The sequence below is a fragment of the Carassius auratus genome, unplaced genomic scaffold (assembly GCF_003368295.1).
Source record: "Carassius auratus strain Wakin unplaced genomic scaffold, ASM336829v1 scaf_tig00012976, whole genome shotgun sequence".
NCBI classification, from domain to species: Eukaryota; Metazoa; Chordata; class Actinopteri; order Cypriniformes; family Cyprinidae; genus Carassius; species Carassius auratus.
This window is the reverse complement of record NW_020524352.1, coordinates 22355-40572: the sequence shown is the minus strand read 5'-3', so window position 1 is coordinate 40572 and position 18218 is coordinate 22355. Positions and strand designations below refer to the sequence as shown.

The window sequence follows — 18218 nt, the reverse complement described above, 5'->3', positions numbered from 1 at the left end:
CATATATTAGTAAAGTAATAGTTAGGAGGGTGAATAGATTCTAAGCAAATTTTCATTCTGAGGTGAACTATTCCTTAAACACAGTTTAAAATTCCATTCAATGAACATTTATTTGATATACTCTTCACAGACAGCATCAAAGCTAGACTGGAGGATCCAAGAGACAAATGCGCTGGAAAAGCATCACTGTTTTACGCTGGGAAGTGGACACCCATCTGTAAAGACAGTCTTCATACAAATCTTAAAAATTTGATCTGCAAGGAACTATCTTGTGGCGAGAGCATAAATGACCAACATAATTGGATTTCACAAGAAGAATCTAAATCTACAGGTCTATCAGGAATTAAATGTCTGGATAATGCCAACTCTGTTTCCAAATGTGACCTCAAAGAGGTTTCAGAGAAAGAATGTATTGATGGCTATCTGAAATGCTCAGGTACTCACCTTTTTAATTTTGTGCAGACTTGAACACATTTTTCTTGTGATGGAAATTTTTGTGATCCCAACTAAGTTTTCTCTTTCTTGCCGTCTGGTTTGTATCCTTTTGCGAACAAAAAGTACCAACACTTTAGCCAAAGTTACCATATTTTCCGCACTATAAGGCACACCAGATTATAAGGCGCACCTTCAATGAATGGCCTATTTTAGAACTGTTTTCATATACAGGGCACACCGGATTATAAAGCGCATAGAATAGAAGATACTACTGTCAAACTTTTGACTGAGTTTGTGTTATGCATCCACTAGATGGAGCTGTGCTAAATGTCAACATTTTGACAGCGCGCCTTGATCCATATATAAGGCGCTCCGGATTAGAAGGCGCACTATCGTTTTTTGAGAAAATTAAAGGCTTTTAAGTGCGCCTAATAGTGCGGAAAATACGGTAGTTTACATATTGCCATAACAGATGCATATGAACAAGGTGACTAGATGTCTATCTGAATGTGATAATAATCATAACAGCCCACTTGTTTACTTGAGTAACAACCTGAAGTAATCATAAATCAAATGTGCTTTGCCTTTGAGTTTTCCTGATTTGCACATGAAGAACCAATTATTAGAGATAAATGATATAATAATGTCATCTTTGCCAAGAAGGTTTGGTTCACCGTTGCAGTCAGAATAAGTCACCTGTAGATAATTTAACTTTTTTAGGGTTTGTCAGATGCGTAGGGGAATTTTTACCACACTCTCTAAGTGTAGTTTCTGCAAGTCCTCTGACCTTTGACCTCCGCTCCTGCACATGTGATACAAGGTTTTTGATATTTCTGCCCTTTATGTAACAGCATGGAAACGATTGCTCCTCTATAATAAGGAAGGCGAATGCAGTGGTCCAGTATATTGTCTGCAAGATAAAAAAACCACTCAAGTCAGCATAAGTGGATGGGGCAACGAGACAAGACAAAAGCTGTGCGAGTATCTACAGTGTGGAAACATATCACACATCCCTAAAGACAATAACACAAACACAAACGAGTGGTGGAACAAGACCTATAATTCCTCAGGGAAGGAGAATATTTGGAAATGTGAGAGCAAAGATCAGCCCGTCCAGAATCAACAGCAGTTAAACATCCAGTGTGACCGTAGGAATGATCTCTTTCTTCCTTTTGTTAGCATCCCTAACATTGTCAACTCTAATTAAAGTAGATTAACAGAATAGATATATAGATTAAAAAATGGCATTGCCAATTTAATTCTGAATCATTAATACGATTACAATTTTTATTCATCTTTTGAATTAGTTTTTATTTTTATATTTTCTTTATATTTCATAAAACATTCTTTAATTATTTCAGTCAGTTGTCAAGACAACTCTATTAAACCACATACAAAAAAACAAAAACAAAAAAAAACTAAAATCCCACATACACATATAGTTTAATAACAAGTTGAGTTTTATAGACCTTAATGGAGAAACACTTATTTATTTGTTGCAAATTAATTATACTTTATATGGAGACATTTCAAGAAACGTTACTAGTTTTTGAAACTAATATAATAAAACAATAAATAATAAAAAACTCTAATAAATTAACTATAAATTAACTAATTATTTTTATAGAAACATTAATAGAAAAGCATATATTTTCCCAGAATGTTCTCAAAGTGTTTAAAATTGACCCTAACAACATGGCAGCATTTTACCATTTATTTGAATATCCTTGGTTGCAGTTCAGTCATTCTCTTTTAATATCCTGAAGTGAAACAAACAGGAGTCAGTTCTTAAATGATGATTTTTCTCAACCCTGCACAAAGAGTAATACTTGACTCACATTACAGAAATATCTGATTGTCTGATTTCTCTCCTCTCCAGATAAACCTCCAAAAATGATGCTCTCAAAAAACTGCACAGGCGAGGTGCTCATAGATGAAGAGCATGTTTGTGCATCCCGGTGGGATGCTGGGATGTCCAACAAGTTATGTGACAGTCTCAATTGTGGTAAGGCACTCTACAGCTGGACCACAGAGTCCAGAGAAAAAAATACTTGGCATTTCAGCTGCACAGGCATGGAGACATCGGTGTGGCAGTGTGGCTCTAGAAAAGACAGCTGTAAGAACATCCTCTCTGTGGCCTGCAAAGGTGAGTCATACACGTATTTCTGGACTGTAATTAAGACTGTTACTGTAGTTAAATCATGAATAGATGTTGAAATGTAGTTCAGTTTGCCTTTTAAATGCCCCATAAGTTTTGTGGCTGTAAGACCATTTCATGTGTCCTCCTAGTTCATGTTTGCAGATAGATGCACGTTATGAAATATTTAAAAGATTAGTCATATAGTCAAATGATTAGTAATATACTAAGCTGTGCTTTACTTTCAATGACAGAAGTTATATTTGTATTGCAGATAGTGTTGAATTCAGCTCCACTGAGAAGTGTGGTGGGAAGCTTGTGATCAAGTATCAGGGGCGATGGGAATATGTCTGTGGAAAACTGACTCTGAATGATAACAAGAAGTTTTGTGATGTGCTTAAGTGCAATGATAGCCGAGAATTGCTGGATGAACAGAACATAGCAAAAGAAATGATGGTCAAAATTGATTGCCCAGAAACCCATTACAACATTTTTCAGTGCATGCACCATCTCAATAACAATAAATGCAGTCATGGACCTGCTGAAATCAAATGTGAAGGTAAAAAACAAAACAAAACAAAAAAACACAGAGATGACATTGACACTTTAATATAGGAAAATATTTTTTATTGTTCTGGGATTTGTTTTGCCACTGCTTGCCTTCTTTCATGAAGTTAAGAAGCTGTGAGTTTACTTTAATAAAGGCTCATGAAAATTCTAACCTATGAAACTGTTTCTTTAAAACTGCAGGTTATACTCCAAAAGGAGGTAATTCTTCAGTGGGTCTGATATTGGGACTGTTAGGAGCTGTGCTGGGGTTGCTGATGTTGTTTTTAATGTGGAGAAATCGGAAACGTCTACTTTTAGCCTGTGAGTATCACTTGCACCAGAAAGACATTGTTCTGATTCGCAGATAAACATAATTTTTTCATAATGAAGTTACAGCGATATTTGAAAGGTCTTCATGTTTTTAACCTGTTGGTGGCAGTGTTTCCCACTCCTTGTCTCTCTACACAAACTACACATCAAACAATAACCTGTAGAATTAATAGAAACATAATTTTAGACCTGTTTCTGTTTTTGCAGTAAGATATTACAGAAGTAAAAAGGGCAAAGACGTCAACCCGGATGTGAATGAAATGGATAAGATGGATACAGAGGACAGAGGTATACTGTAGAATTTAATTATTATTACTTTGAACATTGTAAATATCAAGACATAAGCAAATGCTTTCCTTAATTGCAAATAATGTTATTGTTATTATTATTATTTATTTATTTATTTTACTTTTCTATCTAATAAGTCAATAGACAAAATCATTCACACAGATAGATAGAATTGTGTGTGTGTATATATATATATATATATATATACAGTATTGTTCAAAATAATAGCAGTACAATGTGACTAACCAGAATAATCAAGGTTTTTCGTATATTTTTTTATTGCTACGTGGCAAACAAGTTACCAGTAGGTTCAGTAGATTCTCAGAAAACAAATGAGACCCAGCATTCATGATATGCACGCTCTTAAGGCTGTGCAATTGGGCAATTAGTTGAATTAGTTGAAAGGGGTGTGTTCAAAAAAATAGCAGTGTGGCATTCAATCACTGAGGTCATCAATTTTGTGAAGAAACAGGTGTGAATCAGGTGGCCCCTATTTAAGGATGAAGCCAACACTTGTTGAACATGCATTTGAAAGCTGAGGAAAATGGGTCGTTCAAGACATTGTTCAGAAGAACAGCGTACTTTGATTAAAAAGTTGATTAGAGAGGGGGAAACCTATAAAGAGGTGCAAAAAATGATAGGCTGTTCAGCTAAAATGATCTCCAATGCCTTAAAATGGAGAGCAAAACCAGAGAGACGTGGAAGAAAACGGAAGACAACCATCAAAATGGATAGAAGAATAACCAGAATGGCAAAGGCTCAGCCAATGATCACCTCCAGGATGATCAAAGACAGTCTGGAGTTACCTGTAAGTACTGTGACAGTTAGAAGACGTCTGTGTGAAGCTAATCTATTTTCAAGAATCCCCCAAAGTCCCTCTGTTAAAGAAAAGGCATGTGCAGAAGAGGTTACAATTTGCCAAAGAACACATCAACTGGCCTAAAGAGAAATGGAGGAACATTTTGTGGACTGATGAGAGTAAAATTGTTCTTTTTGGGTCCAAGGGCCACAGGCAGTTTGTGAGACGACCCCCAAACTCTGAATTCAAGCCACAGTACACAGTGAAGACAGTGAAGCATGGAGGTGCAAGCATCATGATATGGGCATGTTTCTCCTACTATGGTGTTGGGCCTATTTATCGCATACCTAGGATCATGGATCAGTTTGCATATGTTAAAATACTTGAAGAGGTCATGTTCCCCTATGCTGAAGAGGACATGCCCTTGAAATGGTTGTTTCAACAAGACAATGACCCAAAACACACTAGTAAACGGGCAAAGTCTTGGTTCCAAACCAACAAAATTAATGTTATGGAGTGGCCAGCCCAATCTCCAGACCTTAATCCAATTGAGAACTTGTGGGGTGATATCAAAAATGCTGTTTCTGAAGCAAAACCAAGAAATGTGAATGAATTGTGGAATGTTGTTAAAGAATCATGGAGTGGAATAACAGCTGAGAGGTGCCACAAGTTGGTTGACTCCATGCCACACAGATGTCAAGCAGTTTTAAAAAACTGTGGTCATACAACTAAATATTAGTTTAGTGATTCACAGGATTGCTAAATCCCAGAAAAAAAAAAAATGTTTGTACAAAATAGTTTTGAGTTTGTACAGTCAAAGGTAGACACTGCTATTTTTTTGAACACACCCCTTTCAACTAATTGCCCAATTGCACAGCCTTAAGAGCGTGCATATCATGAATGCTGGGTCTTGTTTGTTTTCTGACAATCTACTGAACCTACTGGTAACTTGTTTGCCACGTAGCAATAAAAAATATACTAAAAACCTTGATTATTCTGGTTAGTCACATTGTACTGCTATTATTTTGAACAATACTGTATATATATATATATATATATATATATATATATATATATATATATATATATATATATATATATATATAATTTTGTATATAAATATATATATATATATATATATATATATATATATATATAATTATTATTATTATTATTTTTTTATTATTATTTTTTTGGTTTTTATGAAGGAAAGACATCGTTTTTAAATAATGATGACTACGAGGATGTGGATTCTCTCATGGACAAGTCAGGTGAGATATTCAAATATTAGTCTTATAACAGCAGGTAATTTTTAATTGTCAGTTTCATTCATTTCAACACAATTTATGTCACTTAATCCATCTTTTACTTAGTCTGTTCATTTTAGTCTGTTGCCTGACTGCATGCATATTTGTTGATCCAAATAAATAAACTATACTAATACTCTACAAAGTAAACTATAAAATAAGTATGTTCATCTCTACAAAGATCAACAAAATAAATAAATAAATAAAACTTGATGAACAAAATAAATAAATTAAAAAATTAATATAATATAATAAATAAAACTTATTATTATTATTATCATCAACAAATGTTAATCAACAAAACTGCTCATTCTTTTTTATGTTTGACAAAATGTCATGTAAAATAAGTATGAGTGATGTTTCCATGCAAAGATTCAAAATAAATTCTGCGCAAAACTGGAATATTGCATAAAATGTATGGAAACAATTAAAAGGGCACATTCAGACTCTACGGGGAAAATGAATATATAATGTATGAATAAATTAAAATAAATGTATATTCAATTCAATTCAAGTTTATTTGTACACTTTTTATGATACAAATCATCGCAAAAAAAATTAATTTTCTACAATATTTAGTAGTATCTTATAAGTGGTGACTGTCAGGAATTGTGCAAATGACAGGAATTTTCAGAAAAATTAATACAAGACATAGTCAACCAGGCGATGAACACTAGTAACAGTTATGATGTGATTTCATAGTAAGTAGCAATATTTTTTTAGTTCTGTAAGCTGTTTCAGGGTTAGCATCATCTGGGGTCCTCTGAGGGTCAGCATCATCTCTACTCAGGTTCTCTGGATCCAGACTGGAGCTTGTGTAAATCCTTGTGTAACAATATGAACTTCTTACTCATCGGGAAGAAGGAGGCGGGAACCGGCGCACAATCAAAAAGCATTTTAATAATTCATAAATAAATACAAAACGGCGCACCAGCCCCTCACGGACGACTGGTGCGCACAAATAAAAGCCAAAACATAAAATAATGTCCCAGGCCTGGTCCTCTCTCGTCCTTCACGGTCGTCGCTCCAGTTTTATATCCTTCCATCTCCTACGTGGGACTCGATACTAGCGGTGGGGCTCAGGTGTAGCTCATCTCCAATCACTACACCTGGCCTCACTCCTCGTTCCCACGCCTCTCGGCCCCGCCCCACTCGCCACATACCCCCATCGCCCCTCGCAGGCCGGGGGGTACTCCCGAGACTGCGCTCTACTCCCCCCCCCCCCCCCTTCCCTCCGGGGGAGACCGCTCACGGGGACCTGCGGGAACCTGGGGGTAGGACAGACGAGGCGAGAGAAAAGGAGATGGAAGGAGGAGCGACAGGGACGAGAGAGGGGAGAGAGAAAAAAAAAAAAAAAAAATCCGGTTCCCAGACGTACTGCTGCTCGACCCTCCACCGGCTGGGTGATCTCCTCCGCGGTGCCCGGCGGTGGCACTGGACGGCCCTCGGCGGACGGCACGACACTCCTCCGCCGCCCGGTGGACGGCGACGGCTCCTTCGATTTTGGGCAGCGGCAGGAGTCCCCCGTTCCCTGCCCCTCCGGATTCCGTCACGGAGGCGGCAGGCTCCGGCCCCCTGGCGAACGGCGCCGACTCCTCCGCTCCCTCACGGACGGCAGCCGCCCCTCCTTGTCGTGGGCGGTCGGCAGCGAGCTCGCCCGTCCCCGGCAACTCGCTCCAGCCCACTGCCTCGAGCGTCCATGGCGGCACACACCTCGCCAGCTCGAGGGCACCGCGGATTCACCACAGCGGCGAGGGATCTTCAGCAGCGCGTCCCTCCTTCTCCCGGGCTTCGGCACCACTGTAACAATATGAACTTCTTACTCATCGGGAAGAAGGAGGCGGGAACCGGCGCACAATCAAAAAGCATTTTAATAATTCATAAATAAATACAAAACGGCGCACCAGCCCCTCACGGACGACTGGTGCGCACAAATAAAAGCCAAAACATAAAATAATGTCCCAGGCCTGGTCCTCTCTCGTCCTTCACGGTCGTCGCTCCAGTTTTATATCCTTCCATCTCCTACGTGGGACTCGATACTAGCGGTGGGGCTCAGGTGTAGCTCATCTCCAATCACTACACCTGGCCTCACTCCTCGTTCCCACGCCTCTCGGCCCCGCCCCACTCGCCACACCTTGTTACCACGTAAATCCTGTTGCAAAACAGAGAAACAAATAAAGACATCATTAGCGTAGCTACTGTTCCAACAAAGTATAATTAGTTAGTTTAACCCAAAAGAACAAGAATGTGCATTTGATCAGATACAGCTGCAGTCACAATTTATGAGATGCATTATTCAAATGCTTGGTGAAAGAGATATGTTTTTAATCTAGATTTAAAAAGAGAGAGTGTATCTGAACCCCGAACATTATCAGGGAGACTTTTCCAGAATTTGGGAGCCAAATGCGAAAAAGCTCTACCTCCTTTTGTGGACTTTGCTATCCCAGAAACTACCAAAAGTCCAGCGTTTTGTGACCTTAGGGAGCGCGATGGATTGTAGCGTAGTAGAAGGCTAGTTAGGTATGCAGGAGCTAAACCATTATGGGCCTTATAGGTAAGTAATGATAATTTGTAACTGATACAGAACTTAATAGGTAGCCAGTGCAGAGACTGTAAAATTGGGGTAATATGTTAATATTTTCTTGACCTGGTAAGGACTCTAGCCGCTGCATTTTGACTACCTGTAGCTTGTTTATTAAAGAAGCAGGACAACCACCTAGAAGTGCATTACAACAGTCCAGTTTAGAGGTCATAAATGCATCAGAAAAATATATCATATTTCGTAGCTTGGCAATGTTTCTAAGATGGAAAAATGCTGTTTTTGTAACATGGGAAATATGGTTTTCAAAAGACAAGTTGCTGTCTAATATAACACCCAGATTTTTGACTGTAGAGGAAGTAACAGTACATCAATCTATTTGCAAACTGTAGTCTTCTAGAGTCTATGTACTGTTTATTTTTTATTTTTATTTATTTTATTTATTTTTGGTACAATAAGTAATATCTCTCTCTTATCCGAATTTAATGGGAGAAAATTATTGGTCATCCAATATTTTAAAACACTATGTTAGCTTAGATAATGTATAAGTTTCATCTGGTCTTGTTGAGATATATAGTTACATCACCAGCATAACAGTGGAAACTAATCCAGAATTTTCTAATAATATTACCAAGGGGCAACATGTATATTGAAAATAGAACAGGACCTAGGACAGATCCTTGTGGCACTCCATATTTTACTGGTGATAAATGAGATGACTCCCCATTTAAATAAACAAAATGGTAGCGATTCGGACAGGTAGGATCTACACTTTCTTAGAGCCTGCCCTTGAATACCTGTATAGTTTTGTAATCTATCTATGAGTATGTCATGATCTATGGTGTCGTACCTAGCACTAAGATCAATCAAAACAAGCAATTAGATGCAGTCTTGATCTGAGCTTTGGTCATTTGTAATTTTAACAAGTGCAGTTTCTGTGCTATGGTGGGGCCTGAAACCTGATTGAAATTCTTCATACAGATCCTTTTTTCTGCAGGAAGGAGCTCAATTGAGCAGACACAACTTTTTCTAAAATTTTAGACATAAATGAAAGATTACAAAATCATGTTTTTCCAACAGGAGAGGAGGATGAAGATGACAGAAAGAGGGATTCTTCTGGGACAGAATATGATGACATTGAGGGACAAGCCAATGGAATCTCTCCTTCCCAAACCCACCATGATGAAGACCTCGACATCCCTCTCCTTCCCAAGAGACCCGAGAACATTCTTGGTACATCACTCAAATTTACACTTCAATGTGTGTGTGTGTGTGTGTGTGTGTGTGCCTTAAGGACATGGTGCTGACCTTTTCCTTTGTATTCTCATCAGATCAGGACACCTATGAAGTGGAGACAGAGAAACAGGAGGACTATGATGATGTCATACCTGTCGATGCTGCAACCAATGAAAATGCAGGCATGACACGCACACAAGCTCATGTAGATGTAGACGTGGATGAAGGTGCAGATTCAGATTTAGATGCTGGTCTATTTGCAAATGCTGATGCAGATATTTTGACCACAGAGGTAGAAGTTCACGCTCAAGCAGAGTAATAAAGGAGCCATGAGACCAAATTGTTCTTTTAAGTTAAAATTAATAAGAGATAAGATTGCATGTTCTTATGACAGTAGAAAATTTGGAAGAAAATCTGGATAAACCAATGCTGTTTAATGATGCTAACTCTCAAGATTTCTCTCAAGATGTATAAAAGAAGCAACGCATACACAAACCTGATTTGGAATAACAAAATATTTAATTATTGTCACAACAGTGTATGAACTGAAGAAAAGAGCAAATTTTTGTACTGATAAACCAGTCAAACTTTTTGTAATTCTTAAGGTTTTGATGTGTAGGTTTGATCTGTTTGTTCCTTTTGATCCGTTTTCTTTTTTCATGTTCATTTGATAAGGTAATATCTTTTTAAAATTTACAAGATCAATGCTTTTAAAATGTTCAAGACCAGGTAACACAATGTTATCACTAACAGGAGGAGTGCTGAATTTTTCCAAATAGAGTTTGGTTACTACAGATAAAAAAAAAAAAATTGCATTATGTCACTTCACCAATGGATCCTCTGCTGTGAACGAGTGCCATCAGAATCCACTAGTAATCCACTCAACTCAATCAGTTAATGTCGATTTATGTTTATAAAAAACAAATCCATGAAGACATTTTTAACTTCAAACATTGCTTCAGACAAAAATACAAGTGCATAATCCACTAACATATTTGAACCTTTTTTTTTTAGCTAGAAGCAGCAGTTTGAAGTTCAAAACATCTTGATGGATATGTTTCTGTATTGGACTCGTGTGGATTAATTTTAGGTCATTGTAATGTTTGAATCAACTGTTTAGACTCTCATTCTGACAGCACCCATTCACTGCAGAGGAATTATTGGTGAGCAAGTGATGCTAAATTTTCTCCAGATCTGTTCCCATGAAGAAAAAAAACCCATCTACATCTTGGATGGCATGGTATTTGAGTACATTTTCAGCAAATTTGTATTTTGGGGTGAACTATTCCTTTAATACACAATGTATATATGGACAGATAAATATTCAGCTGTCCATTTAGTTTCCATTCATCTTCTGGATCAATACATCTGTAACCACTAGTTTCAAAATGTTGCATTATATTCCTGAAAAATGTAAAGATAATTCTCACCAAGAGTGAAAGCTTACTGTAGGTGCTGTCTTGGCAAAAAAAAAAAAACAAATATATATATATATATATATATATATATATATAGTATAAAGACCAAAAGTTTGGAAACATTACTATTTTTATTGTTTTTGAAAGAAGTTTCTTCTGCTCATCAAGCCTGCATTTATTTGATAAAAAATACAGAAAAAACTGTAATATTGTGAAATATTATTACAACTTAAAATAATTGTTTTTACATTTATTATACCTTAAATTATCATTTATTTCTGTGATGCAAAGCTGAATTTTTAGGATCTGTACTGTATATATTTACTAACCGTGGCCTATACATTTTTTAAAGAGATGTTACTTATTTTAAAAGGAATTATAGTTGTACACAATTTTACAATAAGATTCTTATTTTCTATTTTTGTTTATACATTATTTTGAAAGGTAAACTCAATTAATAGATTGTTTAGAAATTGTGCAGCGATTTTGTTTGATCTGCCTTTTTTTTTGGCTTGTTTTGACTGATTTCATATTAAAGTAATTGATGGCTTTGACTCTTTTGTACATTATTATGACATTTAAAGGTGTCAGTTTCATGTATCTCAGTAAATCTCAGAAGAGCTGGAGGTGAAACCGTGTCAGTGGAGTCATGCTCTGGTGCTGTGTGTTAAACTGTATTGTTCTATAACACCTATAGTTTGATTCACAGCACAAGAGTTAGCTCTCCTTGCTTCATCAGGAATTCTCCTTCTAATTGCAAACATGTCTGATTACATTTGGCATTTACTCACACATGGCCAGCTTTAAACACAGTAACAGCTGCCATGTACTATAACTAGTAGTACTAGTGTTACTGTATTTTGGTGACGTCTTTCTGTGGCCGGGAAAGTTCACATGTCATCTGCTTTACTCTGGGGGACTCGTTTGTAAGTGGTTTGTGTAAACAGAACATGTTTTATTTATTTATTTATTTTTAAGAGAACTAACCTGTGTCTCTGTCTTTAGGGGTCAGAATCTTTGAATAGAACAAAATTCAAATGAGGATTATGCAGGATTTAAAAGATAAATATAGTAAAAAAAAAAAAATGTAAAAATGTCTCCATAAACTTTATTTTTGTATATAATTGTATACTGCATTGTGGTGCACTTGAAAATAATTTTGACTCAAATGTGTATTGGTTTTGAAATCCACAACCTTGAAGTACTTTAAAAATGTTTTGCTTATTTTCTACAAACTTATAACAATTAAAATGTTTTGTAGTTTAATAACAAATGACTAAATCAAAGCTATTCTCATTTCAAAGATAGATTGCTTTTGCTGAATAAAGACTTAAAGTTATTATGTGTTAAAAGTTGCATTAACAGATGTGGCGAAGGCCTTACATAAATGACATTTACTACACATCTGTATGAATATATATAAAAACACACTGTTAAAAAATTATTGTAATTTTACAGGAAATTCCTGGCAACTAATTGCCGTGAATTTACAGCAAGTAATATACAGGTAATATATTGTTTTTTTAATACAATAGAGTCCTGTATTTTTACAGCAGTGCTACTGTGATTAAAGTAGCATTATTACAGTAAAATGCTGTAATTTATTTAAATTTACTGTATATTTACTGCAACTCAGTTGCCAGGAATTTCCTGTAATTTTACAGGAGACAATTACAATATTGTAATTTCTAAATATAATAAAATACTGCAATTTTCCATCTTCCAAAATTAAAACCAAAACAATGGCAACTTTTTATTATTTTTTATTATTAACACACTATGCAACATCACATATTACAAATGTATTTTATCTTTTTTTTTCATACAAACAAAATTACAGTTTCACTGAAGAATCTAGCTCACTTCCAGACAGTCTATCATCAGGGGGAACATGGTAATAAATAACAAAAGGTCCCAACCAGTCTTGAACTGGGGAAGCTGTGGGGTTTGGGTGGGCATCAATACTAGCCCATCAACTCAAAACCCAGGAGTCTTCTTAATAGGGTGCAGACAGGTGCGTTGATCCTCCGTCTCTTCTCTGCTTTGCTGACATCTTGGAATTGATTCCACAAAAAGCTCTGAAAACAGAGAGAGTAAAAACAAGTTTTCATATCAGGTAATGATAAATACTGTGTAAAAAAAAAAACATAAAAAGTAAACTTGCTTGTAGAAAAAAAATGACGTTGATGTATTTATTTAACATCAACACATTTAACAACATAACATTTAGAATTACATTGGCTTTTACATTGTTTTTCTTAAATATATAATGTCACTGTATGCACTGTAAATTGAATGTCGCTTTGGACAAAAGTGTCTGCAAAATGGGTCATATGACGTTGCTAAAAAGAACATTATTTTGTGTATTTGGTGTAATGAAATGTTTAAGCGGTTTAAGGTTAAAAAAACACATTATTGTTTCTCCTCTACAGGTACTCCTCTCCTCGCCTTCTGAAACGTGTTGATTTTTACAAAGTTCATCGTTCTGAAAAGCAAAGTGTGCTCTGATTGACCAGCTATCCAATCTATCTATCATGTGACTGAAATGTTATGCCACTTAACATACTGTGCCCTGTCCGGCCGAAGCAACGAGACAAACATTTAATTATAATGTTTATTTCATTATAATGTCAAACCCATTATAAATGTGATATAAACATGATTTCTAGTCGTGTTCTCTTTTGGAAGGCCAAACAAAGTAGTTTCCCTTTTTAAAGAAACAGCGTTTAAGAGTGACGCTTCAATTTAAACGAACGAACAAACACATGAGAGCAATTTCAAAAGCTTAAGGAGCTGTCTGTTCTGCTCTCTTTAGCTCTCGATCGACCTGGATGTTTTAGGCAATATTAAAATCCTGTCGGGGACGTGTCCCGTATGAACGGCGCATATGGCCACCCTATACAGATCTTCTTCATTCACCAAGAGCTTGTAACACTCCAAAGAGAAAGGAAAAAGTAAAATCACATCTAATGACTTTAACCCCCAAAATTGACTTAATGAAAATTGTAATGTTAAACTGCTGTCTGTCAGACTTCTCTGTGTTTACATGAATGTCTTGCAGGGCAATACCAACTCTATGTTAGACACTTAATAGCAATAGCTTTGTCTCCATCCAGCTTTTTAATGCACATTTTAACATTTTGAAAACAAACAAAAAAATCCTGAATGGAAACGGTTCAAATTCACAAAATATTCTAATGTGAATAAAACTTTTTATGTGGATTGACTTGCTAATAAATGCAACATAAATGCACATTTGGGGCGGCAGTGGCTCAGTGGTTCATGTAGGTTGTCTACAAACCGGAAGGTTGGTGGTTCGATCCCCGGCTCCACCTGACCAAGTGTCGAGGTGTCCTTGAGCAAGACACCTAACCCCAGCTGCTCCCGACGAGCTGGATGGCGCCTTGTATGGCAGACACCGCCGTCGGTGTGTGAATGAGTGAGTGGATGGGTGAATGTGAGGCAAATTGTAAAGCGCTTTGGATGGCCATGTGGTCTGTTGAAAGCGCTATATAAATGCAGTCCATTTACCATTTACCATTTACATTTGTTGCAACTCTATCGGCTGTTTTAAGTTGCCCCTTAAGTTTTGATCCCACAGCGTTTCATGACTACTCTCCTGTCCATTTCTAATTTACATAACAGAGCTGATGGAAATGCTCTCCAGTTATAGGGTTTCTTTGCCAAATTTCTACGAATGCGCTTAAAAGGTGCAAAGGAATTGGATGGAAACCTGTCTTTTGACATCAATGCATAGAGTATATCGTAGAGTCTATTTTCTTTATAAGTGTGCAAACAGTTTAAACATACCTTTAGTGTTTGAGGCCTCTTTAGAATACTGTTAGTTAGACACGTAGACAGTGAAGGTCGCTGCACTCCATTCAGAAGGTTGTTGTGGGGCCCCATCACAGTTGTCCGTTCCAAAGACATCATCCATTTGTCTGCACTTAGTGCCTCTCCTGAAATGCATACACAATATGATAACTAAAAGAGCACTAGAACCCTTCACTACACACGCATGAGTGGCAGTATTGGCAGGATGGGCAAAAGTACCAATTTTATCAGGTGGGAGAATAAGTTATGGTATGGTTTTTCCTAATTTAGACTAGGCATTTTAAGGATGCAATAGGATTATGTTGAATTACAGCCTTTCCTTTCTTCTTTGACATATAACCATATGACAATTATTAACAGGGCTTAAAGCAAGCAAACATATGTTCCATCTAGCAGCCAGTGTGCAGCTGATCCTGCGGAGTGTCTACAGCTGTTCCCGCTCAGTCTTTTCCTTCTGCCTTGACCGTTCATGACCGTGGTACAGTTATGACGCGTTTCCACCGACCCCCCCTCATTTCAATAAGACGAAATATGATATCAAACACCACTGCCTCCTTTCGTTCTCATTTTCATTCGTTAAACATATTAATAGACGCAGAAATAAAGTTCAGGGAAATGTGTAACGTTAGGCCTTCATTATATAAAACAAAATATTATACCAAACAGTAGCCTATTGTCTCCTATTTTCATTTTAACATATTAAAAGATTAACTGAATAAAGACCAAAGATTACCTGTTCGGTTCACCCAAAACGAATTATATTTTATGCTTTACCACTAAAGAGACATCACAGCCAGCGGCAAATGTCAGATGTCTACCCGAGTTGAGAGTGCTCCCGACGGATTAATGATCCCTGAGCTCCCGCTGATCGCGTGGAGTTGACCGTCTCCGACATCAGCGAAACACATTTTTTAATAGACGCAGTCTTTATAAATAAACCGCATATTTGAGTTTTAAACAACTACATTCTCGCCTGAAATAGTTAAAACACTAACGTTATACCTTTCATGACACGATGTCAGTAATATTTTAAAAATTATCAAAAGAAATGGTGGTTGAAATTACAATGCTGCATTGCCACTCCCGAAAGTTCAGTAACGTTACCTTTGAACAAGTACCTCGCGAGCAGGGACTTTCTGAGGGGCATTTTTTTTACCCAGAACTTTATTTAGATCATGGTAGCTGCGGTGGAAGCACACCGAGTTCCAGCTCAAAGTCCATAGTTTCTGGGTAAAGTTCTTGCGATGTAAATCTGGATCGAGTATGAAGACGCGATTTTAACTAACTTCACCCTATTCCACTGAATTATACCAAATGAAACAATCAGCACTCACTCAGATCACCAGTATTAATATATAAAGACTTATAAAACAAATTTTATGTTACATACCTGAGACATGTTCTTTCTTCCAAAAAGTACCGTCCGTTGGCCGCGTAATTTCAAAATTCAAACAGCAGCGATCCCACAATGCTATGCGGTTGCTGTAAAAAAATGCTTCTACAGTGTAGTTACAATAATTTTACAGGACTGTCCGTTAATTTCCCATAATGCACTTGCATTTACAACAAAAACATGAATACAGTGCGTTGTTGTAAAATTTATTGTAAAAATTACATCAATTGCTAACAGTGCAGGTGAAAACAAGGGTGTGACGACTGGGTGAAGGAGGAGCTGGAAACAAGTGCGAGTTCAACAATTTAATGAAAATAAAACAAACAAACAAGAGTACAAAACAATGCTGGGAAGACGACAATCCCAGAGGGTGGGAAGACGGTGAGTAATCAGGATGGTGATGGTGAGTTGGCAGCAGGAGATGATTGCACAGGAACTGTGGGGAATCGAGCCGAAGGTAAACGTGATACTTGTGGAGGTGCGAAGAGTGGATGAGGTTCCGGGGAAGACACGAACATCCAACGCAGAACAACACAGAAGCATAAGACAGTTACTCTACATGAAACAACGTTCTCACAAACACAAGACGTGAGACAAGCCAATTTATTAGGGAGAGTGTAATGAGTGACAGCTGCTGTTGATGACAATTAACGGAGACGCCCACAAACTAATCAGTGCAGACGCGAAACACACAAGAGGCGTTTCTCAATGTCAAGGATACTTCCTTGATAGGACTGATCCTTCCAAGTCACTTCCTTCAGAGGCTAGGTGAGACTCCTCTTTAGCATACGGAGAACACGTAAATGGAACAGGCCAGCAAGTGCACGTAATTGCGTCATTACGTCAGTGAAAAGGTCCGTTTGAATAACGCTGTGAATGGTATCATTTAATTACTTGGATAACTTAACTAGTTATTTATAAAAGAAATGTCTTGACACAACCAATTGTTAAATGACAGGTCCGGTTCAGTTAACCATTTGTATTTGTATAATTTACAATATCAGTAGTAATTTGTACTGGCATTTAAACGTCAAACTTTACTTATATTTACTACAGTTATAACAAATGTTTGGTAACGTAAATAAAAACCGTTAATGCTCCGACTACGTTAATGTTCGACATTTTTTAATTTTTGAACTAACGTTAGATAGCAAAGCTGCGCGCATAGGATTGTGGGTGATTTGAGAGCGCGAAGAGCGCAAAGGATAAACATATGCATCCTTTCCTGTGTATGGGATATTCTTCGAACGAAGGACTCAGTCCTTGGTTGAAATTCCGAGGATCATCGACATTGGAACAGTCCTTCGACGGATGTTGATGACGGCATCCGTCGAAGGACTGTTCCAATGTTGAGGATCCTCGGATCCTGTTTTAAAAGCGCCGAAGCAGGAATACGAGTGAGGTTTTGCTGCGGTGAGAACTAGGGCACTGCCCAGGCTCATTTGAGTTTGACTAGACTAGTTTTTAAACGGTTCGCTTCTCCAATATTCATTAATCCACAAATGACTTTAGCAGTTAACTTTTTTAATGTGGCTGACACTCCCTTTGAGTTCCAACAAACCAATATCCCGGAGGAATTCATTTACTCAAACAGTACACTGACTGAACTGCTGTGAAGAGAGAACTGAAGATGAACACCGAGCTGAGCCAGATATTGACTCGTTCTCGAGTCAAGAACCGTTTCTGTAAGACGAGCTGATGATACTGTGTGATTTAGCGTGAAGCAGACCGACACACAGAGCGTCTGAACCGAACTGGTTCTTTTGGTGATTGATTCTGAACTGATTCTGTGCTAATGTTCTGAGCGTGAGTAAACCGAAGGCTTGAATCAAGGGCAATCATTGCCAATGACGCCATTGAGATGAGCCCAAAAGGACCGGTGAAAAGTTTTCTTCAACCGGTTTATTGAATCGAACTGTCCGAAAGAACTACTGGTGATCCGAACACTGATGC

General features: G+C 37.4%; 1 protein-coding gene across 1 annotated transcript; it reads left to right on the top strand.

Annotated features, from left to right (window-relative positions):
• The first annotated feature begins 1517 nt into the window (after nucleotides 1-1517).
• On the top strand, nucleotides 1518-9989 carry LOC113073841 (uncharacterized). Its single transcript, XM_026246593.1, has 8 exons — nucleotides 1518-1583; nucleotides 2315-2581; nucleotides 2847-3131; nucleotides 3323-3442; nucleotides 3659-3739; nucleotides 5747-5809; nucleotides 9465-9617; nucleotides 9716-9989. The coding sequence occupies exons 2-8, from the start codon at nucleotides 2329-2331 to the stop codon at nucleotides 9937-9939; spliced, it is 1179 nt and encodes a 392-aa protein (XP_026102378.1). The 5' UTR covers nucleotides 1518-1583; nucleotides 2315-2328; the 3' UTR covers nucleotides 9940-9989.
• Nucleotides 9990-18218: the final 8229 nt, after the last annotated feature.